Below are 27274 nucleotides of genomic sequence, written 5' to 3'. Positions count from 1 at the left end.
GTCTGGACCCTTAACAGTGTTGGCGTACAGAGGGAGCCCAGGGTTCAAGTCCACAGCTCCCTGTTAGTGGCCTCACAGATCTATCGGGTGGTAAAGAAGGCTTACAGCATGCTCCAACCTGAACATTGACTTCTCTAACTTCCGTTAATGCCCCTCCTCCCCTTACCCCATCCCTGATACATTTAGTTTCTCGCCTCTCCTTTTTTTTCTCTCTCTCTGCCCATCACTCTGCCTGTTCTCCATCTCCCTCTGGTGCTCCCCTCCCCCTTTCTTTCTCCCTAGGCCTCCCGTCCCATGATCCTTTCCCTTCTCCAGCTGTGTATCCCTTTTGCCAAACAACATTCCAGCTCTTAGCTTCATCCCTCCCCCTCCTGTCTTCTATCATTTCTGATCTCCCCCTCCCACTTTCAAATCTCGTACTATATTTCCTTTCAGTCAGTCCTGACGAAGGGTCTTGGCCCGAAACGTTGATTGTACTTCTCCCTATAGGTGCTGCCTGGCCTGCTGCGTCCCACCAGCATTTTGTGTGTGTGTCTTCTGTACTCAATACATTGTTTTATGAAGGCCAATGTGCCAAAAGCTTTCTTTACGACCCTGTCTACATGTGACACCACTTTCAATAAATTACGGACCTGTATTTCCAGATCGTTCTGTTCCGGAGCTTTCCTCAGTGCCCTACCGTTCACTCTGTGTGGTGAACTAGATATACCTGTCTGACTGCTCCTGTGGCTCCTCCCAAGACCCTGCTGACTGCCCCTGTGGCTCCTCCCACAGACCCCTGTATAAAGGCGACTGTGGCCTGCTGCTCTCCCTCATTTTCCCAGGATGTAGTTGTTCTTCAGTCAATAAAAGCCGATATCTCACTTCCTAAGTCTCGGCGTGAGTTATTGATGGTGCATCACTCTGTAAGCGGAATGTTAGCTCTCACTTTGAGAGGACTAGAACAGTATGCGATGCTGAGGCTTTGTAAGGTGTGGGTGAGGCTTCACTGGGAGTGTTGAAAGCAGTTGTGGGATCCTTATCAAAGAAAAGAGGTGCTGACCTAGGCCTCCCGTCCCATGATCCTTTCCCTTCTCCAGCTCTGTATCCCTTTTGACAATCACCTTTCCGGCTCTCAGCTTCACCCCACCCCCTCCGGTCTTCTCCGATCATTTCGCATTTTCCCCCTCCCCCTCCTACTTTCAAATCTCTTGCTATCTTTCCTTTCAGTTAGTCCTAATGAAGGATTTCGGCCCGAAACGTCGACAGCACTTCTCCCTATAGATGCTGCCTGGCCTGCTGCGTTCCACCAGCATTTTGTGTGCGTTGCCTGAATTTCCAGCATCTGCAGATTTCCTCGTGTTTACAACATGCTTGTTTTTATTAGTCTAGGCATTGAGTTCAAGAGTCAGAAAGTTAAGTTCCAACTTTATAAAACTCTAATCAGGCTGCCTATTGAGTACTGCATTCAGTTCTGGTTGCCCCAGGACAGGAAGGGTGTTTGGGCGGGGTGCAGAAAAAGTTCAAAAAGATATTGCCTGGAGGGCAGGAGCTACAATGGGAGGTTGGACAAACTGAGGGGCGGCCTGATAGACACAGGTAGAGTACACAGTCGGTATCCTTTCTCCCCCGGGTGGAAATGTTAGCAGGTATTTAAGGAGAGCGGTAAGTTTTTAGGCCATGCAAACTGTGACAGTGTGTTGTCAGTCCTGAAAGCTTCCACAAGGGTCATTCCTGGAAAACACACTCTTCGACAGAGCAAACATTGCCGGGGTCGATATACCGAGTTCCTGAGTTCATGGCCAGGGACACAGTCACACAAACTAAAAACATTGCTAACACCAAGGAGGAGGGGGCACCATGGGAGGGGCAGTGAGGAGGGGGCGCTGTCAGAGGGGAGAAGGGTGGAGGGAATATTTACTTTGGACAATGTCCTTAGATTACAACAAATCTACTATAAATCGCACTGATGCACGGATTTTATTTTAACTAGTTTCTGACAGCACTAAACTAGAGGCATTGATCGTGTGGATAGTCAGAGGCTTTTTCCCGGGGCTGAAATGGTTGCCACAAGAGGACACAGGTTTAAGGTGCTGGGGAGTAGGTACAGAGGAGATGTCAGGGGTAAGTTTTTTACTCAGAGAGTGGTCAGTGCGTGGAATGGGCTGCCGGCAATGGTGGTGGAGGCGGAAACGATAGGGTCTTTTAAGAGACTTTTGGATAGGTACATGGAGCTTAGTAAAATAGAGGGCTATGGGTAATTTCTAAGGTAGGGACATGGTCGGCAGAACTTTGTCGGCCGAAAGGCTGTAGGTTTTCTTTGTTTCTATTATAATAATTTCATTTTACTCCTCGCCTCCCCTCTGATTGACATTCCCCGAGGGCAACCGGAGCGGAGTGTTCGCAATAATGAGGGTGGGGGGGGGGGGGAAGGTCTGGGCTTAACATCACACGTTTCCTTCACCTCCAGGCGTGGGAGACGTGAATAGCCCTCCTTCGCCCCAGCCAATCAGAGGGCTAGGACGGTGTGATGCTTTTGTGAGGTAATGGGGTGAAGTAGGTTTCTCATTGATAAAAGCAGGCGGCGCAGGCAAAGGGGTTTCCGACCAGGAAGAGATGGCGCCCGGGGAGAGGAGTGGGTAAGGTTTGGCCTCCAGATAATCCTCGTCCAGAAATAATGATGGTATTAATAATGCGAAATAATGATAGTATTAATAATGCGATAGTATTAATAATGCGAAATAAACAGGCTCTGCGCTGCGGGGAGGAGGGAGGAGGGCGCCGGGTCGGGTCGGGTCGGATGCGAGGGATCTACGACACCGATGCTGTCTGAGTTGGGCTGTCAGGTGTGTAGCTCATTGTGTGCGTGTGCTGGCGTCCCTGGGGTGCCTCTACGCGTGTGTGTGTGTGTGTGGGTGGGGGTGGGGGGTGAGAGAGCATGGTGTGTGTGTGTAGGTGTGTCTCACTCTACGCGAGTGGATGCGTCCCGCCGGACGGGAACCTGCTCGACCCCGGCGTCTCTCATCCGATCTCCGGGCTCGCTGCCCGGAAAGGACCGCGGGGCGGGGGGCGGCCGCTCATCTCTAATGGGACGCATGATTCCCCCCCACGGCGTCCACATGCGAGTCACAGACGGTGATGATTCATTCCGGGAGCCGAGGGAGGCTGACTGTCACGTCGGGGATTCACCCCGCCCAACTTCCCCTGGTGTGTGTGGGGGGGGGGATATTTGCGGTCGAGCAGCACGCCAACTCCACGAGGAGGCTGTGGGAGATGAGCTCTTCCCTCGGGGGGTGCCTGTACGGTGAAAGGGGGTGCTTTACGGTGCCTGTAAATCAGGATGTCTGCTCTCTCCTACAGATACTCGTATGAGGAGTACAAGGCCACTGCGGACTGGCTGCTCTCCCAGACGCAGTACCGGCCCACCGTCGCCATCATATGCGGCTCCGGTCTCGGGGCTCTCGCCGACACCCTGAAGGACCAGGTTAAATTCAAGTACTGTGATATCCCCAACTTCCCCACCACTTCGGGTAAGGATGAACCCCGAGCTAAAGGCCCCACCCTCTCCCGCCGCTGCCCACTCCCCCGTGTCGATTGGTCTCACCCCCCCCCCTCGCACTCACCCCATGCCCGTCCCCCCGCCATACATACACTGACCAACTCCCTCTCTGTGTTACAGTGGCTGGCCACGTGGGGCAGCTGGTGTTTGGGACCCTGAGTGGGAAGCGTTGTGTCTGCATGCAGGGCCGATTCCACCTGTACGAGGGACACGCCGTCTGGAAGGTGACGTGTGGGGGTGGGGGGAGGGGGGGTGAGAGGGAGGGCAGTAGCAGGGGAGGGAGAGAAGTGAAGGGGTCTGGAACGCGACCCTGTAAAAGTATCAGCGGCAATAGACGACACCTGGAGTCTGGTCTTGCTGTTAACAAAACCCTATTTTATTAGTAACTACGTCATACAGTAACTTAAACCAGGTAAATCAAGAGTTAACGGTGTTATGTAGATATAGGTATAAATATACAAATCCCTAAACTGCTTCAAGCTTGGGTGGGTGGTCTTAGGAAGGTGTGATAGGAAAGGTTCAGTTCAGATTACAGGTTAATTATTACGAGATGTTTGTAATCCAAAGGCGAGACAGGTTCCATGACAGCAATACAAAATAACAATAGCAGGTTTCCTCTCCGAAGTTGTTCCGTTCCACTCCACTCACGAAATGTCACCGTCAGTGATCTTCAACGGATATCCTTCCAACACAAGTGGTACCACAGCCGAATTCAGCTACGGGACATCCCAAAGTGGTGGCCACAAGATACTCAAACAGAATCCTCGTATGGATTATCACCCACAGTAGCTGATCACAAAGGGGACCATCTCCAAGGGAACCACCACCCTGGCAAGGGTCGACACACCGGTAGATTCCACAAGGTTACCTAATCACACACAACGTGATAGCCACTTATCCAGTTCCACGACCTACGAAATAATTCCAACACTGATTTGCCACAGGGGTGCCTTTCCTCAGTGAACGACCACACCCAGACAAAGGGTAAACACACATGTGGTATTCACAAAGGTTTTCCCCTCACCAGAGAACCCATTCCTGTGGATTAACTATGTGACAGTCACACTTCAGTATTCGAATAGAATCAAACTCACCCTCACGGGCTACTTGGACAGAGTCCAAACAGTGATCTCTCAGTCACCAGGTTTCTTCTGTTTCAAACCTCCCTCTCTCTGTCTGTCTGTCTCTCTCTCTCTCTCTCTCTTGCTCTCTGTGTGTGTCTTTGTCTCTGTGTCTGTCTCTCTCTCTGTCTCTGGTCTCTCTGGAGCAGCTCAAACGGTGTCTAAGTCATTCTGATTCTCCCAGCATTTTAAAGTGACAGGCCACAGACAGAATGAACCCTAGGGGTGTATAACAAGGGGCATTAAGGTTGGATTTGAGGAGGCTGAGGTTGGGGAAGTTCAAAGTCATTGGGTGGGTATGGGGGGAGGAAAGTTGAGGGTCATGGGTTAGTGGTTTTGAATGTTGCTCCTTGAGGGTCAGAGTTCATTGGTCAGGAGTTCATCAGTGATGGTCAGGGTTGAGGTCCAGGAGTTGGGTCAGGGGCTGTGGGTGAGGGTTTGGCTACTGGTCAGAGTGCCATGGTGACGCCCCTGTGCCCACAGACCACGTTCCCAATCCGGGTGTTCCGGCTGATTGGGGTGAAGACGCTGATCGTTACCAATGCCTCGGGGGGCCTAAACCCTGACTACAAGGTGGGCGACATAATGCTGTTGAAGGACCACATCAACATGCCTGGCTTTGCGGGGGTCAACCCGCTGGTGGGACCCAACGACGAGAGGTGAGTCCGAGGGGCAGGATGGGGGGGGGTGGGGTGAGGTGAGGTGAGGGCAATGGGGGCAACATATAGATGGGCTTGAAGGAGCCACATCTGGATCCCGGCGATCTGAATTTCCCGTTTTCTCCCCCCCCCACCCAGGTTTGGCGAGCGCTTCCCCTGCATGTCGGATGCCTACGACAAAGAGCTGCGGAGTCTGGCTACCGAGGTGTCCCAGAGCCTGGGGCTCAGCCACACTCTCCGCGAAGGCGTCTACTGTGCCCTGGGCGGCCCGTCGTACGAGACCATCGCCGAGTGCCGGATGCTGAAGGCTCTGGGAGCAGATGCTGTGGGTGGGTACCTCTGTCTGTCCTGGGAGCGGATGCTGTGGGTGGGTACCTCTGTCTGGCTCTGGGAGCGGATGCTGTGGGTGGGTACCTCTGTCTGTCCTGGGAGCGGATGCTGTGGGTGGGTACCTCTGTCTGGCTCTGGGAGCGGATGCTGTGGGTGGGTACCTCTGTCTGTCCTGGGAGCGGATGCTGTGGGTGGGTACCTCTGTCTGTCCTGGGAGCGGATACTGTGGGTGGGTACCTCTGTCTGGCTCTGGGAGCGGATACTGTGGGTGGGTACCTCTGTCTGGCTCTGGGAGCGGATGCTGTGGGTGGGTACCTCTGTCTGTCCTGGGAGCGGATGCTGTGGGTGGGTACCTCTGTCTGGCTCTGGGAGCGGATGCTGTGGGTGGGTACCTCTGTCTGTCCTGGGAGCGGATGCTGTGGGTGGGTACCTCTGTCTGTCCTGGGAGCGGATTCTGTGGGTGGGTACCTCTGTCTGGCTCTGGGAGCGGATTCTGTGGGTGGGTACCTCTGTCTGGCTCTGGGAGCGGATGCTGTGGGTGGGTACCTCTGTCTGGCTCTGGGAGCGGATGCTGTGGGTGGGTACCTCTGTCTGGCTCTGGGAGCGGATGCTGTGGGTGGGTACCTCTGTCTGGCTCTGGGAGCGGATGCTGTGGGTGGGTACCTCTGTCTGTCCTGGGAGCGGATGCTGTGGGTGGGTACCTCTGTCTGTCCTGGGAGCGGATGCTGTGGGTGGGTACCTCTGTCTGGCTCTGGGAGCGGATGCTGTGGGTGGGTACCTCTGTCTGTCCTGGGAGCGGATGCTGTGGGTGGGTACCTCTGTCTGGCTCTAGGAGCGGATGCTGTGGGTGGGTACCTCTGTCTGTCCTGGTGCAGCAGTGGGGGGGGAGAGATGTGGTGGGGTATGAATGTCAGAAGTGGTGAGATTACAGAGCACCACAACACAGATGGGCCATTTGGCCCATCTAGTCCATACTGGACCGTAGCCCTCTTGTCCACGTACCGATCCAAAACTTTGTTATAATTGAACAAACCTCACTTACATTGGCAGCTCATTCCACACACACAATCTCTTCTCCCCCCTGCCGACTGGGAAAAGGCACCGAAGCATTCGGGCTCTCATGACCAGACTATGTAACAGTTTCTTCCCCCAAGCTATCAGACTCCTCAATACCCAGAGCCTGGACTGACACCTTACTGCCCTATTGTCCTGTTTATTATTTATTGTAATGCCTGCACTATTTTGTGCACTTTATGCAGTCCTGGGTAGGTCTGTAGTCTAGTGTAGTTTTTCTCTGTGTTGTTTTTTACGTAGTTCAGTCTAGTTTTTGTACTGTGACATGTAACACCACGGTCCTGAAAAACAGTCTCATTTTTACTGTGTACTGTACTAGCAGTTATGGTGGAAATGACAATAAAAGTGACTTGACTTGACTTGACCACCTTCTGAGTGAAGAAGTTCCCCTCAGATTTCCCCTTTGATATTTCACCTTTCACCCTGAACCTGTGACCTCTAGTTCAAGTCTCACCCAACCTGAGGGTGATGCATGCAGACAGGCTATCTATATACCCCTCAATTTAGCGTGCATTCAGTGTTCTTTGAAAGTGGCGTCACAGGTAATGGGGTCATAAAGAGGGCTTTTGGACTTCATAAATCAGGGATTCCCAATCAGGGGTTATCAGACCCTTCAGTTAATGGTAAGCTTCCATGCTGTCAAAGAGCTGCCCTCGTTCTCCTGCACTCCAGGCAACTGAGACCTAGTCTATTCAATCTTTCTCAGCAAATCAGCTCCATGAGTCTCTGCTACATTCTTGTACAATTCATCTGCATTCTTTCAATCTTATTTATTTCCTGTAGGAGGGTGACCAAAACTGTACACAATACTCCATATTAGGACAACAAGCAACACGCACAAAATGCTGCTGGAACGCAGCAGGCCAGGCAGCATCTATAGGAAGAAGCACAGTCGATGTTTCGGGCCGAGACCCTTCGTCAGGACTAACAAAAGAAAGAGACAGTAACAGATTTGGGAGGGGGAGATCCGAAATGATAGGAGAAGACAGGAGGGGGTGGGGATGAAGCCAAGAGCTGGGAAGTTGACTGGCAAAAGGGATACAGAGCTGGAGAAGGGAAAGGATCATGGGACGGGAGGCCTAGGGAGAAAAAGGGGGAGGGGAGCAGCAGAGGGGGATGGAGAGCAGGCAAGGAGTAATTGTGAGAGGGATGGAGAGAGAAAAAAGGGAAATAAATAAATAAGGGGGTAAGGAGGAGGAGGGGCATTAACAGAAGTTAGAGAAATCGATGTTCACGCCGTCAGGTTGGAGGCTACCCAGACAGAATATAAAGTGTTGTTCCTCCAACCTGAGTGTGGCTTCATCTTGACAGTAGAGGAGGCCATGGATAGACATATCAGAATGGGAATGGGACGTGGAATTAAAATGTGTGGCCGCTGGGAGATCCTGCTTTCTCTGGCAGACAGACTGTAGGTGTTCATCGAAACGGTCTCCCAGTCTGCGTCGGGTCTCACCAATCTATAGAAGGCCACACCGGGAGCACCGGATGCAGTATATCACCCCAGCCGACTCACAGGTTATTAGGCCTCGCCAATGTCTTGTACAACTTCAACATAACGCCCCATATCCTGTACTCAACACATTGATTTATGAAGGCCAATGTGCCAAAAGCTTTCTTTACAACCCTATCTACCTGTGATGCCACGTTCAATAAATTATGGATCTGTATTCCCAGATCCCTCTGTTCTAGTGAGGGATAGAGGAACCTCGGTGTCCAATTTCTGATTGGGTTAAAATTGGTGCCAATAGAAATGACCTGTACAGTAATTTTTCTAACCAATGGAAGCAACTAGACCAGGGGCTCCCAGCCCTTTTTATTGCCATGGACTCCCACCTTTAACTGAAGGAAGCCCTGAACTAGGTGGAGCCTCACCCTGTGTCTGACCCCAGGAGTGTGTGATGGGATGGTGTGGAGGGAGATTCACTCTGTGTCTGACCCCGGGAGTGTGTGATGGGACGGTGTGGAGGGAGTTTCACTCTGTGTCTGACCCCGGGGGTGTGTGATGGGATGGTGTAGAGGGAGCCTCACCCTGTGTCTGACCCCGGGGGTGTGTGATGGGACGGTGTGGAGGGAGTTTCACTCTGTGTCTGACCCCGGGAGTGTGTGATGGGACGGTGTGGAGGGAGTTTCACTCTGTGTCTGACCCCGGGAGTGTGTGATGGGACGGTGTGGAGGGAGTTTCACTCTGTGTCTGACCCCGGGGGTGTGTGATGGGACGGTGTGGAGGGAGTTTCACTCTGTGTCTGACCCCGGGAGTGTGTGATGGGACGGTGTGGAGGGAGTTTCACTCTGTGTCTGACCCCGGGAGTGTGTGATGGGACGGTGTGGAGGGAGTTTCACTCTGTGTCTGACCCCGGGAGTGTGTGATGGGACGGTGTGGAGGGAGTTTTACTCTGTGTCTGACCCCGGGAGTGTGTGATGGGACGGTGTGGAGGGAGTTTCACTCTGTGTCTGACCCCGGGAGTGTGTGATGGGACGGTGTGGAGGGAGTTTCACTCTGTGTCTGACCCCGGGAGTGTGTGATGGGACGGTGTGGAGGGAGTTTCACTCTGTGTCTGACCCCGGGAGTGTGTGATGGGACGGTGTGGAGGGAGTTTCACTCTGTGTCTGACCCCGGGGGTGTGTGATGGGACGGTGTGGAGGGAGTTTCACTCTGTGTCTGACCCCGGGAGTGTGTGATGGGACGGTGTGGAGGGAGTTTCACTCTGTGTCTGACCCCGGGAGTGTGTGATGGGACGGTGTGGAGGGAGTTTCACTCTGTGTCTGACCCCGGGAGTGTGTGATGGGACGGTGTGGAGGGAGTTTTACTCTGTGTCTGACCCCGGGAGTGTGTGATGGGACGGTGTGGAGGGAGTTTCACTCTGTGTCTGACCCCGGGAGTGTGTGATGGGGCGGTGTGGAGGGAGTTTCACTCTGTGTCTGACCCCGGGGGTGTGTGATGGGGCGGTGTGGAGGGAGTTTCACTCTGTGTCTGACCCCGGGAGTGTGTGATGGGACGGTGTGGAGGGTGATTCACTCTGTGTCTGACCCCGGGAGTGTGTGATGGGACGGTGTGGAGGGAGTTTCACTCTGTGTCTGACCCCGGGAGTGTGTGATGGGACGGTGTGGAGGGAGTTTCATTCAGTGTCTGACCTGTTGTGGAATTCTACCCCCTCCCCACCCCAGGGATGAGCACCACCCACGAAGTGATCACTGCCCGTCACTGCAAGCTGCGAGTCCTGGGGCTGTCGCTGGTCACCAACAAGGTGGTGATGGACTACGAGAGTGAGGAGCGGGCCAACCATGAGGAGGTCCTGCAGTCCAGCAAGCGCAGCGCCGAGATCCTGGAGAAGCTGGTGACCCGCATTGTGGCCCGGATGGACTGCAGTAGAAACGCCTCCTGAGACTTGACCCCACCCTCCCCTCCCTTCCTTTCACACCCCCCCCCCCCACAACCCCTCCTTTTTTACCTCGCAATCTGCCCCAGCTCTAATATAGAGAAACAATTAAATAACCTGATTCCTAGCTTTCGGAGGAATGGTTCATTCTCCACAGCCAACCACCTCTCACTTCTTTTCCAGGCATCACAGGAGCTAGGCCCTTCCACCAATGTGATGATGTCTGACTCCAACTGACCAATGGGCTCCCCCCCGTCACATGGAAAGGATCCAGTAGACCAATCAGGAGATCCCAAGGGAACCATTTACCAATGGGGTGGCCGGTTAATTTGTGCAGTCCAGTTGACCAATGGGGAAGCCCCATGGTACTGTGAACAGTCCAATTTCCCAATGGGGATGCCTCGTGATGCCAATTTACCACTGGGGTCTGTGGAGTTTGAGAGGAGGTTTGCGATTGGATGATTGAGTTGTGGGAAGCCCAATCCTATGCCTGTTTGCATTGACACGGTTTGCTTCTTAGAATTTCTGGGACCAAATTAATATCGTGACAGAGTATAGTTTATAGTTATTTAATCAGAGGTTTTTGTAGTGTGCTGGTGAGGGGGAGAGAACTGTCCACATTTGTGAGAGATCACTTCCAGGGTGGAGAGTCCCCACCCCTGCTCGCTCGCTCTCTCTCTCTTCCTGAGGGATATCTTTCTACTGAGTGGTGTCTCTGTCTCCCTCAGGGGAAGATCTGTGCACTGAACTCTATCTATATATAAATATATATATATATTTGAAATTTATTTATTTAGTTCTGCTCAGTCTTTTGTACTACTGTGTACGTGGGTCTTCCGAACGTGAGAAGACTACGACGAACTCCTCGTCATTGTGGGGTCAGTCCCTGTCGCCTGAGCCACGTGGGGAAATGACTTTGCTGACATCTGCATCCACAATCCCTACCAGCAATGTGGCCTCCCTGGCAGACTTTTTTGTTTTCACCACCACTGCCACGAGTGGGTGGGAGAGGTGAGGACAGGACCTGTGGGTCTTGGTGTCCCTTTCACCTGGGAGGGAGTCTGGGAGTCCTCACTAATTTATATTTAACGATGCTAACTTTCCTCTTCGTGATGCAAAGTCTGTAACTTGCCACAGAAGCAAAATAAAAGTCTGAAAGACTGGTGGCTGTGTGTTTTCATGAAAGGAGCTCGGGCTGGGGGCCTCGGGTGTGGACTCGATCAATTCTCCCCCTGTTGAAGGTGGAGGATGGATTGTGGGGAGGGAGAGTGAAGAGATGGGATCATCCTAACACAAGACATCCTGCAGGTGCAGGAATTGCAGAGTGCTTTCTGTCCGTTACGCTGGTGTTTAGGGCAGCAGTGAAGGTCCTCCATCTCTGTTGGCATTTGGGGCTTCCATCAGCTCAGTCTTCACTACTGTCACCCATGCAAGTTCTGGGCGGGGTCTCGGGAATACCATCACACTCAGACGTAGAAGGATTCTTCATTGCTCTTTCTGTAAGTTTTGTTTGACCAGTCAGGGTTGTTAGCCTGAACAGATTTCCCCAGACCTGGAGGATTGGTGGGCCACTCTTAGTCTGGCCTCTACCCTTTGACCTGTTTGGCACTGGTGACCCTACCAAGAGCCAAAGCATAGAGCCCTGACTCCAGCCAGCATAGCTGTCCAAGGTCATTGAGGCATACAAGCCTCCAAACCCTACGCCAAGGTTGTGGCCCTCTTGGAGGGGAATCCAGCGTTACACTTGAGGAACTTGGTAAGTCAGGTAGCATCTATGGAGAGGAATAAAGATAACGTTTCAGGATGTGATCCTCCATGATGCCCAAAGCATCAGCTCGTTATTCCTCTCCACTGATGCTGCCTGACTACTGAGTTCCTCCAGCATTTTGTGTGGGGCAATCCTCTTTCTCCACCTTTGGCCCACTCGTCACCTCTGGTCTCTACATCCCATCCGATCCGGATTATCCCCACCTTCATTGGTGTCCTCTGTTGAAGCGAGTCGCCGGAAGGAGGTGAGTCCTCTTCCAAATGCCCACGGCCATCTGACAGAGAGCATTTGCACTGCTGGCGTCCGGATGCACTGGCAGCTCCTTAAAAACCCTGGTTGGACCACAAAGTTGTAGGGTTTGGAGGCTTACGTGCCTCAATGTCCCGGAGAGCGATGTTGGCTGGAGTCAGGGCTTTATGCTCTAGCTCTTGGTGGGGTCACCCATGCCAAAGAGGACAAAGGGCAGAGGCCAGTCCTCCAGGTTCGGGGGTTCAGCTCAGGGCTAACAACCCTGACTAGTCACTAAAGTAAAATTGGTACAGAAACAGCAATAAAGGATCCTGCATCTGAGTGTGACAGTATTCCTGAATCTCCACCCAGGACTGTAGTGAAAACGGAGAGGAAACTACTGACATGATGGAGGAAGCCCTGAACACTGCCAGAGATGGAGGACCTCCGTCGCCAGAGGTGTAACGGGCAGTAACGATGTCGACCACATTTGGAATATGGTGTTCAGTTGTGGGCACATCATTATAGGAAGGATGTAGAAGCTTTAGAGAGGGTGCAGAGGAGATTTATCAAGATACTGTCTGAATTAGTGAGCATGAGATATGAGGAAAGGTTGAGCAAGCTAGGGCTTTTCTCTTTGGAGCGAACGAGGGTGGGAGGTGATATGGCAGAGTGGATAACCAGCATATTTTTCCCGGAGTGGAAACGCTAATATGAGAGATGATGGGGGTATCAGAGTTTAGTTCTTTGCATGGAGTTTCCTGCCAAGGGCAGTGATAGAGGCTGATACATTAGGGACAGGGGAGTAAACCAGGCCATTTGGCCCATCGGGGCTATGCCATTCCATCACGGCTGATTTAGTATCTTCCCCCCACCCCCAAACACTCTTCCTCCTGTAACCTTTGGGGAATGGAGGGTGAGGTTGACACTGGAGTCTGCTTAATGGTTGGCAGGGCAGTGTGGGCCAAGGGGCCGGTACTGGTCTGTGGGCTGCAGAGGGCAGTGGACTCGGCCAGCTCCATCACCACAAGCCTCGGCACCATCGAGGACATCTTCCAGAGGTAGTGCCTCAGGAAGGTGGTATCCACCACTGAGGCCCTTTGCCAACTGGGCCATGCCCTCTTCTCACTGTTACCATCAGGGAGGAGGTACAGGAGCCCAAAGACACACACTCAGAAATTCAGGAACAGCCTCTTCCCCTCCATCATCAGAGTTCGGGACAGTCCTCGTTATTTCTTTTCAGTTTATTTGTAATTTGGGGCAACCTTTGTGCCTTTTGCACTGTTACACTACTGCAAAAACAAGAAGTTTCATGCTGACGTCAGTGGAAACAAACCTGATTCTTTGGAGAGAGTGCAGGGGAGATTCCTGGGGAGGGAGGACTTCAGTTACAAGGATAGACCTGGAGCACCGGACCGTGGTGGGGGTCCTGATGAGGGTGTACAGGATGGTGAGGTTCTGCGTGCCGGATTTTCGTTGCAGTTGAATAAGGCTCTGGTCTGGCGGCACCTGGAGTAACACGCTTGCTTCTGGTCGTCTCATTATAGGACAGATATGGCGGTTTTGGAGAGGGTGCGGAAGGAGTTCACTAGGACGCTGCCTGGATTAGAGGGCGTGAGGAGAGGTCGGACAAACTTCAGTTGTTTTTCCTGGAGTGGCAGAGGCTGAAGGGAGACCTGAGGTCGTTAGGAGAGACACAGATGGTGCAGACAGCCAGTATCTTTATCCCCCAGGGTGGTAATGTCTAATACCAGAGGGTAAACATTTAAGATGAAAGGGAGATGAGTGGGGCAGTTCTTTTTTAGCACAGAGTGGTGGGCGCCTAGAATATGATAGAGGTGTTTAAGAAGCTGTTAGACATGTCCAGGAAGAAGGCATTTAGTTTTATTTAGTATTTTGGTTAGCACAGGCACTCTGGGCCAAAGGGCCTGTTTCCGTGAAGGCTGCTGTCTGTTCTTCATTCCCCCACACCACAGGACTGCCAACGGACAGCTGGCTGTGTTCTACCCGGTGTGGAGAGCGCAGACGGGGGTACAGGAAGGCACGGCAGACGCATGGGGGGTTGGGGAAGGTGTACGCGTAGAGCTGAGCATTCCAGACACCGCCGCACCTCGTCCCCCTCTGGATTCCACTGATTCGGCGGCCGCGGGGAGGTTTGGGATTGAGTTTCAGGAGCTGCTGCAGGGCCCGGGGTCGAGAACATTCTCCGGTCTCGCGCTGTTGGCTGAAATCCCTCTCTCTCTCCGCCACCTCTGCTCGTTCACACTGTAAGGAAGGAAGAGGGAGAGGAGGAGGGTGAGTGAGTGATCAGAGGGGAAGGAAATCTGAGACCAGTGGGGTACCCACAGGTGCTGTGGCCCTTCTAATGTTGAGCTGGGGTTCTGGTTCGTCAGTTTGTGATAAATTGGAGAGAGTGTGAATGGCGAGTGGCATTGTCTGAGGTCACAGCAGGGAAGTTGGGCAGCTGGAATCAGGATTCAAGGCAATCAGGAGGAACAGAGGGATCGTGGGGTCCACATCCGTAAACCAAGGAGATCATTGTGGACTTCAGGCATGCTCGGAGCCACACTCAAGTCCCCATCTACATCAATGGAGCTGTAGTGGAGCTTGTATCAAGCTTCAAATTCAGTGGTGTCCACATTTCCGATGTTATGCCTTTGGCCCCCTCCTTTGTGAAAATCGCAAGAACTCTAGTTAAGGGGGGGTCAGCTGACCCAAGAGAGAGAGACGTGCGAAAGACCACGTTCTCCCAAGAAGCAGAATAACGGTGACTTTGACTATTGTCTCATGGAGACCACGTGAAAAGCCCTCGGGCAAAGTGGGCTGGTTGAGAGAGAGATCGCATTACCTGCAACTTGATTGACACCTGCGATCCCGTGAAGAAGTATAAAGGCGGGTCTGAGGGGAGGACCCTCAGATGCACCCAGCAGACGCACCCAGGAGACACGAGATCGATTCCCGTGGGAGCGGGACGCCATTTTGAAGGAAGCCACGTACGCTAGATTCCGACTTTGAATCTGTGGCTAAAACCAACGAAAGACTGCTTTTAAAATAACAACGGGGAAGTCTGCTCCCCTGATTCCAAGGATTTGCTCTGCCAAGACGACGGGCAAGTGTGCATCTTTTCTAAATTATAAAGGAAAAAGCCTGCAAACTTCTGAGTGACTCTTAAGACTTCCGTTGGACTCAGTATTACCCCCTAGACAACTGTAGAGCTTATTTCTGATTGATTATGGTTACACCGGTGTTTTAGATTGAGTTTTGACGATCTGAATGTTTTGTATTAACCATACGTTTGTGCCCTTGTTGAATAAAACGTTTGAAAATAGTAGCATCCGACTCAGCTGATCCATCTATCTTTGCTGGTAAGTTACCTGGTTACGGGGTTTTCGTAACACCGAGTATCTCTCCTGGTCCCCAAATTCCTCCATCCTGATCAAAAAGACACAACAGCGCCTTTATTTCCTGCGGAGCATCAAGAAAGCTCACCTCTGACCCAGGATACTGACGGACTTTTACCACTGTACCATTGAGAGCATACTCACCAACTGCATCTCAGTGTGGTACGGCAATTGTCCCGTATCGGACCGCAAAGCACTCCAGCGTGTGGTGAAAACTGCCCAGCGGATTATCGGTACCCAATTGCCCACCATTGAGAACATCTACCATAAACGCTGCCTGGGCAGGGCGAAAGGCATTATCAAGGACGCATATCACCCTAAACATGAATGTTTTACTCTCCTCCCATCCGGTAGGCACTACAGAAGACTCCGCTCCCGTACCAGCTGGTTCAGGAAGTGCTTCTTCCCTGAGACTGTGACCCTGCTGAACCTCACATCACAGCGCTAAGCAGTATTGCACCCATATTGTACTGTCTCAGTATTTTTATATTTGTGTGCTGTAGCACTTACTTTTTATTCACAGTTATTCTGTAAATAACACTATTCTTCGCATTTCTGGTCAGATGCTAACTGCATTTCATTGGCTTTGTATCTTACTCGGCACAATGACAATAAAGTTGAATCTAATCTAATCCCTCAATGTTAGGACCATAAGGCCATAAGCTATAGGAGCAGAATTAGGCCATTTGGCCCATCGAGTCTGCTCTGGCATTTCATCATAGCTGATACAATTTCCCTCTAAGCCCCACTTCAAATGGTTCAAATTACATTTATTATCAAAGTATGTGTATACATTATACAACCTTGAGATTTGCCTGCTTACAGGCAGCCATAAAGCAAAAACCCAATTTAAAAATGATGCGCAGTGAAAGGAAATAAAAACACAAATCATGCAGACAACAGAAGAAAGCAAGAGCATTTCGAATCCTTGGACCCGAATCCCTAGGCCTAAAGCCTCGGTCTCAGTTCGTCCTGTTAGCAGACACAAATCTGGAGCAACCTCATGGCCTCAGCGCCACAGAGAATCGTGGGCAAGCAAGCGAAATCGGCCCGACCCTTGCTTGCAGTCCTGATGCCCTGCCTCTCGAATCTATCTGGGCCAGTGTTCAGATCGTCCAAACACTGGGCCCGAGGTCAGTCTCCTGCCTTCTCCCTGTATCCCTTCATGCCCTGACCAATCAAGAATCTATCGACCTCTGCCTTAAATATGCATAAAGACTTGACCTCCCCAGCTGCCTGGGGCAAAGAATTCCACAGATTCACCACCCTCTGGTTAAGGAAATTCCTCCTCATCCCCTCTATTCTGAGGCTGTGTCCTCTGGTCCTAGACTCCCCCACCCTCTCCACATCCACTCTATCGAGGTCTACGGTGTGTTGTTCTCCATTAGCTGGGGTAACGCCGGTATAAAGCTCTGCTTAGACCGTGCTGTGGGAAGGATGTGGAAACTTTAGAGAGGGTGCAGAGGAGATTTACCATGACGCTGCGCCCGCTGAATTAAGAGGGGTTGAGCGAGCCGGGGGTTTCTCTTTGGAGTGAAGGAGGAGGAGGGATGACTTGATAGCGGGGTATAAGATGAAAAGAGACATCAATAGAGTGGACATCCAACACCTGTTTGCCAGGGTGGAGATCGCTAGTACGAGAGGGTATAATTTTAAGGTGAATTGAGTGTGGTGGTGTGTGGAATGCCCTGTTAGGGGCAGTGGTGGAGGCAAATATATTAGGGACAATCAAAGATTTCTGAGAGAGGCTCATGGATGAGAGAAGAATGGAGGGCTATGTTGGAAAGGAGGGTTAGATTGATGTTAGAGCAGGTTAAAGGGTTGGCAGAACATCATGAGCCAACCGTTTATACTGTTCTAGCCTTCAAGAGGACCACGACCTTGTCGTAGGGTTTGGAGGCTTGTATGCCTCAATGACCTGGAGAGCTATGTTGGCTGGAGTCAGGGCTCTATGCTTTGGCTCTTGGTGGGGTCACCCGTGCCAAACAGGTCAAAGGGTAAAGGTCAGACTAAGAGTGGCCCACCGGTCCTCCAGGTTCGGGGGTTCAGCTCAGGGCTAACGACCCTGACCGGTCAAACAAAACTGTTCCAGAAGCAGCAACGAAGAATCCTTCTACATCCGAGTGCGACGGGATTCCTGCGTCTCCATCCGGGACAGGAGCGATAACCGAGAGGCAGCTCAGGGATGCGAAGGGTAAGTTTCGCACTGAAGGTGGGGGGGGGGGGGGTGTTCAAGGGAGGATGTGAGGAGAGAGTGGTGGATGCCTGGTATGGTGGTGGAGGCAAATACCTTAGAGGCTTTTAAGAGATATTTGGATAGGCACCTGAATGTAAGGAAGATGGAGGGATATGGACTTGCTGTAGGTAAGAAGGATTAGCGTTTGGGTGTTTCTGATTTGCTTTTTGGCTGGCCTAGCACAACATTGTGGGCTGAATGGCCTGTTCCTGTGCTGTACTGTTCTACGTTCTAAGCTACTGAGACGATGAAGGAATTCCTGAACGTTGCTGCCCAAAATGCCAGCAGCGTAACAGGCAGTAAGTAAGCGCTGCTCTGTGTTCGAAGTGCGAAGTCAGATATTGGAGCAGGACTCCAGAGTTCAATGGAGAGAGAACATTGCGAGCTTGGTCAGGACAACAGCCTTTCCCTTGACGTCAACAAAACAAAAGGGCTGGCCGATGACCTCACAGAAAGGGGTCAGTGCACACGCTCCCGTTTACATCAACAGTGTGGAGGTCAAGAGGCAGAGAGCTTCCAGTCCCTAGGAGAGAACGTCAACAACCTATGCACACACCTCACCAACACCCCTGGAAACATCTAGCTTGTCCCCACTGACCCTCACCTTCTCTTGTATCAATGAACCACAGCTACATCCTTTCTATTAGTCATGGGCACGAGCCTCTGCACTATCCAGGACATCCTCATGGAGCGGTGCCTCAGAAAAGTGGAGTCCCTCATTCAGGAACCCCACACCCCCCAGGACATGTCCTCTTCTCACTGTTACTGTCCAGTAGGAGGGACAGAAGCCTGAAGACACACCCTCAGTGATTCAGGAACAGCTTCTTCCCCTCTGCCATCCCATTGCTGAATGGACATTGAATCCGTGAACATTACCTCTCCACTTTATTAAAATTTTCTTTTTTAATTTCCTCTTTTTTTTTATTTATTCACTTACGGGTTGTGGGATTGCCAGATAAGCCAGCATTTATTGCCCATCCCTAGTTGCCCCTGAGAAGGTGGTGATGAGCTCCCTTCTTGAACCACTGCAGTCCCTGAGGTGTAGGTACACCCACAGTGCTGTTAAGGAGGGGATTCCATGATTTTGACCGAGCGACAATGAAGGAACGGTGATATGTTTCCAAGTCAGGGTAGTGAGTGACTCGGAGGGGGATTTCCAAGGGGTGGTGTTCCCAGGTATCTGCTGTTCTCATCCTTCTAGATGGTGCTGATTGTGGGTCTGGAAGGTGCTGCCTTAGGATCTCTGGTGTGTTGCTGTAGTGCATCTTGTAGACAGTACACACTGCGGCAATTGTCCATCGATGGTGGGGGGATTGGATGCTTGGGGAAGGGGTACCAGTCGAGTGGGCTGCCTCGTACTGGATGGTGTCAAACTTGTTGAGTGTTGCTGGAGCTTCACTCATCCAGGCGAGGGGCGAGTATTCCATTACACTCCTGACCTGAGCCTTGTCGATGGTGGACAGGCTTTGGGGAGTCAGGAGGTGAGGTACACAGCGCAGGATTCCTAGCCTTTGACCTGCTCTGGTAGCCACGGTGTTTATATGGCTAGACCAGTTCAGTTTCCTGTCAATGGTCACCCCCCAGGATGTTGACAGTAGGGGATTCAGTGATGGTGAAGCCACTGAATGTCAAGGGACGATGGTGAGAGCCTCTCCTGTTGGAGATGGTCATTCCTGGCACTTGCGTGGCTCGAATGTTACTTGCCACTTGTCAGCCCAAGCCTGGGTATGGTCCAGGTCCTGCTGCATTTGGGTATGAACTGCTTTGCTATCTGAGGAGTTACAAATGGTGCAGAACTTTGTGCAGTCACCTGCGAACATCCCCACTTCTGACCATTTTTACTACTTTTAACTGTTTAGTACATATAGAAGTACTGTCATTCACTGATTTCTTTTTCTCTCTTATTATGTATTATGTACTGCCGCAAGGTTAACTCACTTCATGCCATATGCGACTGGTATTAAAACTGTTTCTGATTCTGATCTGGTGCATCACTGACCGCTACGGCAGCTGCTTTGCCCGCGACCGCGAGAAACGGCAGAGAGTTGTAGACACTCCTCGGCACATCACAGACCTCCACGGACTCGGTCCACACTTCTCGCTGCCTCGGTAAAGCAGCCTGCATCATCGAAGACCCCACCCACACTAGACATTCCCTCTCCCCTCCTGTCCCATCGGGCAGCAGATACAAAAAGCCCGAAAGCACGTCCCACCAGGTTCAAGGACAGCTTCTATCACACGGTTATCAGGCTCTTGTACGATAAGGCAGACCCCTGCCTTCCACAATCTACCTTGTTATGCATTGCATGTCATTGTCTGTCTGCACCTCACTCTCTCTCTGTAGCTGTTTATTCTGCAATCTGTTACTGTTTTACCCTGTTTTATCTCAGTGCACTGTGAAATGAATTGATTTGTACGAATAGTAAGCAAGACAGGTTTTTCCAGTATATCTCAGTACTCGTGACAATAACGAACCAATTTATCGATTCCAATGAGGTTTATAAGATTATGAGAAGCACGCATATAGCAAACACTAGACACTAGAACACAACAGCACAGTACAGGCCCTTCAGCCCTCCATGTTGTGCCGACCCATATATTCCTTAAAAAAAGTACTAAACCCATACTACCCTGTAACCCTCTATTTTTCTTTCATCCAAGTGCCTGTCCAAGAGGCTCTTAAATACCCCTAATGTTTTAGCCTCCATCACCATCCCTGGCAAGTCATTCCAGGCACTCACAACCCTCTGTGTAAAAAACTTACCCCTGATGTCTCCCCTAAACTTCCCTCCCTTAATTTTGTACATATGCCCCCTGGTGTTTGCTATTGGTGCCCTGGGAAACAGGTACTGATTATCCACCCTATCTATGCCTCTCATAGTCTTGTAGACCTCTATCAGGTCCCCTCTCATTCTTCTATGCTCCAAAGAGAAAAGTCCCAGCTCTGCTAACCTTGCTTCATATGACTTGTTCTCCAAACCAGGCAACATCCTGGTAAATCTCCTCTGCACTCTCTCCATAGCTTCCATATCCTTCCTATAATGAGGTGACGAGAATTGAACACAATACTCTAAGTGTGGTCTCACCAGAGATTTGTAGAGTTACAACATGACCTCTCTAGTCTTGAACTCAATCCCCTTATTAACGAAGCCTTGCATCCGATAGGCCTTCTTAACTACCCTTTCAACCTGCATGGATGTATGGATTTGAACCCCAAGGTCCACACTTGAAGAGGTTCATCCACATTCTTAAGTAACCGACCATTAATCCTGTACTCAGTCTTCCGGTTTGTCCATCCAAAATGCATCACCTCACACTTGTCCGCATTGAACTTCATCTGCCATTTTTCTGCCCAACTCTTCAGCCTGTCTATATCCTCTTGTAACCTTCAACCACCTACAGCTCCATCCACAACTCCTCCAATCTTGGTGTCATCCGCAAACTTACTCACCTTTTTCGCCTCTTCATCCAGGTCATTTATGAAAATCACAAAGAGTAGGGGTCCTTTTATCTTTTACACAGCTTTTATCTTTTGGCACATTCTCCTTCATAAATCAAACTACTGAGCACAGGAGTTGGGATGTCATGTTGAAGTTGTACAAGATGTTGGTGAGGCTTGTACTGTGCTCAGGTGAGGTTGGAGTACTGTGTGCAGTTTTGGTCACCTACCAACAAGAAAGATGTAAACAAGGTTGAAAGAATGCAGAGAAAAATTGTAAGGAATTTGCCAGATCTGGAACACTTGTGTTATCAGGAAAGATTGAACAGGCTAGGACTTATTCCTTGAAGTGCAGAATATTGAGAGGAGATTTGAAAGAGGTATTCAAAATTATGAGTGGTATAGATAGGGTAAATGCAAGCAGGCCTTTTCCGCTGAGGTTGGGAGGGCCGACAACTAGAGGTGATGGGTTAAGGGTGAAGGGTGAAAAGGTCAAGAGGAAACTTCTTCACTCAGAGGCTCATGAGTGTGAAATGAACAAGTGTTGGGCACCAGTTTGATTTCAATGTTTAAGAGAAGTTTGGGTAGGTACGTGGATGGGAGGGGTATGGAGGGTGCAGGTCGATGGGACTAGAGAGTTTAAATGGTTCGTCACAGACTAGATAGGCCATGGAGCCTGCTTCTGTGCTGTCCTTTCCTATGACCATCTCTTTTCACCCCAGGGTCAAAATATCTAATAGAAGAGAGCATGCATTTAAGGTGGAAGTTCAAAGGAGATGTTTTGCTCAGAGTGTGATGGGTGCCGGGAGTGGTTGTGCAGGCAGTAATGGCAGTAATGACTCATGGATGAGCAGGCAAGGGAGGGATATAATCACAGGAAGGCAGATGAGATTAGTTTAATTAGGGCTCGCTAGCTGAGCACAGTGAGGGCCTGTTCCCGAGCTGTACTGATGTGTATCTCTGTGTTTAGAGGATTCTCTGAACGCAGTGAAAGAAACTAGGCCAGAGTCCAGCTGACGGGAGCAGGGCACAGATGCAGCCATCTTCCAAGCGAGGAGACGCACTCTAGGAAGATAAACGAAGGCAGGACCTCCATGGTGAGCGGCGGGGCCCTTGGGAAGTGCTGTAGGACAGAGGGGCCCAGGGGCCCGAAGTACGAGGCTCCCCGAAAGCGGAGTCACAGGTAGACCGGGTGGAGAAGAAGGCGTTTGACACGCTGACCTTGGTTGGTCAGGGCACTGGGTACAGGAGTTGTGATGTTATGTTGCAGTTGTACAGGACGCTGGTGAGGCCACACCTGGGAGTATTGTGTTCTGCCTGGTCACCCTGTTGCAGGAAAGATGGTATTAAACTGGAGAGAGGGACTGATGCACAAGTTCGGACTTTACTCCTTAATTCGGTCCATTAAGTCTCAGTTACATCCTCGTAAACCTCTAAACCTTTCCAATCCGTGAACCTGTCCAAGTGCCTTTCAAATATTGTTAATGTGCCTCCCTCAATCACTTCCTCCGGTAGCTCTCACCCTCTGGGTGAAAAAGTTGCCCCCCGTGTTCCTATTGAATCTCCCCTCTCACGTTAAACCCCTGCCCTCTGGTTCTTGATTCCCCAGCCCTGGAGAGGAAGACTGCACGCATTCACCCTATCTGTGCCCCCTCGTGGTTATATACACCTCGATAAGGTCACCCCTCGCTCCAAGGAACGAAGCCCCAACCTGCCCAACCTCTCTCTGTAACCCAGTTCCTGGAGAGCTGGCAACACCCTCTGTGCTCTTTTCAGCTCGAAGGCATCTTTCCCAGAGCAGGGTGACCAAAGCTGAGCACAAAACCCAGCCGGCTCATCAGCATCGGGTACGCCTGCTGATACGCCAGCGTCCCGGTCCTGAGCTCAGGGCCCTGACTTGATGAAGGCCGGGCTACCCAGATGTTTACTACCCTGTCGACCTGTGACTGGAGGGAAAAAAATTGTTGAGCTGAAGAGTTAATGATTTACTTTTGGCACTGTGTAGTCTATCCTTGAGCTGCTTGGACTGATCCTGACTGATAAGGTGGAGCTAACAAGCACAGTCATTGCTGGCGTGACTTGGCAGATGGAGCATCCGACTATGTTTAATTAACAATGCCTACTTCCCTTCTGTAAGCGTTACATCACGGTGTTTACAAAGCAATGATGAGAGTGTGCTTGAGGCACCGTGAGCAGTTCTGGCACCCCTCCCCCACCCCACCCCCCCCACCGAAGAAAAGATGGGCTGTGGCATTGGAGACGGTCCAGAGCAGGTTCGCAGGAACGAAAGGGTTAACGTCTGAGGAGCGTTTGACGGCTCTGGGCCTGTGCCACTCAGAAGCATGACGGAGGATCTCACTGAAACCTGTCGAGTACTGAAAAGCCTCGATAGAGTGGATGTGGAGAGGATGCTTCCTATCATGGAGGAGTCTAGGACCAGAGGGGACTGCCTCAGATGGACGAGAACAGAGAAGAGGAGGAGGGTGAATCTGCAGAATTCTTTGCCACAGATGACTAAGTCATTGCGTATATTTAAAGAAATATTTAACTGCATTTCATTTGGTTTTGTATCTGTACTCGGCACAATGACAATAAAGTTGAATCTAATCAAATCTAACATCGCATTTGCCTTCCACACCACAGACTCAAACTGCAAGTTAACCTTTTTACACTGTTATTACTTCTGCCAAAGTGCATGACCCATACACTTCCCAGCACTTTACTCTACCTGCCTCTTCTCCGAATCTGTCTTTCTGTAGCCTCTCTGCTTCCTTTAACTCTACCTGCCCCTCCACCTATCTTTAAAATGTCTGCAAACTTTGCTGCAAAGTCATCAAATCCATCATTCAAATCTTTGACATATAATTTTAAAAGAATCGGTCCCAACACTGACCCCTGTGAAACACCACTGCTCACCGGCAGTGAGCTCCTTTTCACTGAAGGCTCAGTGAAAATCAGTGAAGGCTCCTTTTATTCCCACCCTTTGCCTCCTGCCAATCAGCCACTGCTTTATCCATGCTCGAATCTTTCCTTTAATACCATGGGCTCGTACCTTGTTAAGCAGCCTCGTGTGGCACCTTGTCTAAGGCCTTCTGAAAATCCAAGTGCAGAACCTCAACCGATTCTCCTTTGTCTATCCTGCTTGCTATTTCTTCAAAGAATTCCAACAGATTTGTCAGGCAAGATTTTCCCTTGAGGAAACTATGCTGACTTTGGCCTATTTTATCATGTGACTCCAAGAACTCTGAGACCTCATCCTCAATAATCAACTCCAACATCTTCCCAACCACTGAGGTCAGACTAACTGGCCTAAAATTTCCTTTCTTCTGCCTCTCTCCCTTCTTGAAGAGTGGAGTGACATTTTCAATTTTCCAATCCTCCGGAACCATGCCAGAATCTATTGATTCTTGAAAGATCATTTTTAAAGCCTCCACAGTGTCTTCAGCCACCTCCCTCACAACTCTGGGGTGTGCACCATCTGGTCCGGGTGATTTATCTACCTTCAGACTTTTCAGATTCTCAAACACCCTCTCACAAGTGATGGCAACTTCACTCACTTCTGCCCCCGGACACTCCCAGACTTCCGTCATACTGCTAGTGTCTTCCACAGTGAAGACTGATGCAAAATACTTATTCAGTCCATCCACCATTTCCTTGTCCCCCATTACAACCTCTCCTGCATCGTTTTCCAGTGGTCTGATATCCACCCTCACTTCTCCTTTACACTTTATGAATCTGAAGAAACTTTTGGCATTCTCTTCAATATAATTGGCTAGCTTACCTTCACATTCCATCTTTACCTTCTTTGTCTTTTTAGTTGTCTTCTGCTGGTTTTTAAAACCTTACCAATGATCTAACTTCCCACTAATTTTTGCTCCATTATCTGCCCTCTCTTTGGCTCTCTTATGTTGATTTTGACTTCTCTTGTCAGCCATGGTTGGTCATCCTGCCTTCAGAAAACTTTTCTTTGGAACGTATCTATACTGCACCTTCTGAATTGTTCCCAGACCAGTGTTCTTTTCCAATCAATTCTGGCCAGCTCCTCTCTCAAGCTTCTGTAATTCCCCTTACCCCACTGTAATACTGATACATCTGACTCTTGCTTCTCCCCCTCAAACTGCTGGGTGAATTTGATAATACTATGCTCACTTTCCCCTAAGGATTCCTTTACCTTAATGCTCTCTAATCGATTCTGGTTCATTGCACAACACCCAATCCAGAATATCTAATACCCTAGTGGGTTCAACAATATGCTGCTTTAAAAAGCCATCTCGTAGGCATTCTACAAATTCACCCTCTTGGGATCCAACACCAACTTGATATTCCCAATCTATTGAAATCCCCCATGACTATTGTCACATTGCTCTTTTAACATGCATTTTCTATCTCCTGACGCAACTTGTAGCCCACACCTTTGCTACTGTTCGGAGGTCTGAATGTGACTCCCGTCAGGGTCTTTTTACCCTTGCAGTTTCTTAACTCTGTCCACAAGGATTCTACATCTTCTGATCACATGTCACCTCTTTCTATGACTTTGATTTCATTTTTTTTAACCAACAGCCACCCCACCCCCTCTGCCCACCTGCCTGTCCTTTCAATACAATGTGAAGCCTTGGATGTTAATCTCCCAGCTATAATCTTCTTTCAGCCATGACTCTGACGCCCACAACATCATACCTGCCATTCCCTGTCTGTGAGTTCATCTACCTTATTCTGTATACTGCAAGTGTTTAAATATAACACCTACATACGAGGGGTGATTGACAAGTTCGTGGCCTAAGGCGTCAATTTTAGAAAACCTAGCACATTTATTTTAACTACATTTACACACACAGTCCAGCGGTCGTGGAGCATACGGATCCCTTCTTTGTAGAGGTCGGCGTCTTGGACCTCCAGAAGTCGTTCACAGTAGAAGGAGATGAGTTATTAACATCAAACTTTCTGCATTATTACTCAAAGAGTTGAACTGCACATGCAAGTAACGAGAGTGTCTTGGACCTCCAGGTGTCTTGGACTCTCGTTACATGCACGTGCAGTTCAACTCTTTGAGGGAAGATGCAGAAAGTTTGAAGTTAATAACTCATCTCCTACCTTAGGCCACAAACTTATCAATCACCCCTGCTCAGGACACTTTCTGGAGGTCCAAGATCCGTATGCTCCACCACTGCTGGACTAAGTGTGTAAGTGTAGGAGGGGACTATGTTGAAAATTAAATGTGCTAGATTTTCTAAAATTGACTCCTTCTTCCTTAGGCCACAAACTTATCAATCACCCCTCGTAGGTTCTTTATTAGCCAGGGCATCAGAGGTTATGGGGAGAAGGCAGCTGAATGGGGTTAAGAGGGTTGATGGAACGACAGCAGACTCGATGGGCTGAATGGTCCAATTCTGCTCCTTATGGTCTTATGCACAGTTCTGTTTGCCTGGCTACGGGAGGGGCAGGATTATGCTGGAGGGAGGGCAGAGGGGAATCGTTGAGTTATCGCCAAGGTTTTAACTATGGGAAGAGACTGGATGGGCTGGTAGCTCTTTCTCCAGAGTGGTGGAGGCTGTGGGGTGACCTGACAGAGAGACAGCCAGTATCTTTTTCTCGGGGTGAGGGCCGGTATCATAAACAAAAGGGCATGTTTAAGGTGGGAGGAGGGTGGCAATTTAAAGGATAAGCAAGGAGGGTGATAGGTGGAAATTGGCCGGCGTCACACACACTGAACACGTCCCCAGGGTGGTGTACTAGACTTCCTGCCGCCCCCCCCCCCCCAACCTACCCTTTCCCAACGTCTTCTGGGATCTTCTCCATTGGGATGTCCAGGTTTACCCAGAGAGATTCTGGAATGGATCCTGTGGAGGGAGGGGGGGAAGATAATCATCCGTCATTTCAGTGGGTGTTCCCGGAGCCGGACCCAAACAACCGTCAGCGGTCCGGAGCTGAGACCTTCTCGTCCCTCCCTCACCCGCGACCCCTGTCCCCCATCTCGGCCTGTCTTCTGATCCCCCCCCCCACCATATGCTTGTGTCTGCATCTTCACTGTTGTGTCAATTCCACGTCTGCGACTGCTGTCTGAGACATCCTCCAGTCTCCGTCTGCCGCCGGAACCCTTTGTCTC

The 27274-nt window shown here is 50.5% G+C and overlaps 2 protein-coding genes across 2 annotated transcripts in view; one reads left to right on the top strand and one right to left on the bottom strand.

Moving 5' to 3' along the window:
- The first annotated feature begins 2492 nt into the window (after nucleotides 1-2492).
- Nucleotides 2493-11262, top strand: LOC140716476 (purine nucleoside phosphorylase-like). The gene is made up of 6 exons (XM_073029238.1): nucleotides 2493-2618; nucleotides 3340-3509; nucleotides 3659-3762; nucleotides 5143-5318; nucleotides 5457-5647; nucleotides 9888-11262. The coding sequence occupies exons 1-6, from the start codon at nucleotides 2596-2598 to the stop codon at nucleotides 10103-10105; spliced, it is 882 nt and encodes a 293-aa protein (XP_072885339.1). The 5' UTR covers nucleotides 2493-2595; the 3' UTR covers nucleotides 10106-11262.
- Nucleotides 11263-13959: 2697 nt separating this feature from the next.
- The window catches only part of LOC140716472 (immunoglobulin alpha-2 heavy chain-like), a 34875-nt gene continuing 21560 nt past the window's right edge, over nucleotides 13960-27274 (bottom strand). Inside the window, exons 9-11 of the mRNA XM_073029232.1 lie at nucleotides 26936-27008; nucleotides 21184-21397; nucleotides 13960-14360 (exon numbers count right to left, since the gene is read on the bottom strand). Coding sequence (XP_072885333.1) covers nucleotides 21394-21397; nucleotides 26936-27008 — 77 coding nt within the window. The 3' untranslated portion in view covers nucleotides 13960-14360; nucleotides 21184-21393. The remainder of the gene's footprint in view (nucleotides 14361-21183; nucleotides 21398-26935; nucleotides 27009-27274) is intronic.

Source organism: Hemitrygon akajei, chromosome 25, assembly GCF_048418815.1.
Source record: "Hemitrygon akajei chromosome 25, sHemAka1.3, whole genome shotgun sequence".
In the NCBI taxonomy this organism is placed as follows: domain Eukaryota; kingdom Metazoa; phylum Chordata; class Chondrichthyes; order Myliobatiformes; family Dasyatidae; genus Hemitrygon; species Hemitrygon akajei.
The sequence above is the reverse complement of the archived record's forward strand: the minus strand, read 5'-3'. Positions and strand labels throughout refer to the sequence as shown.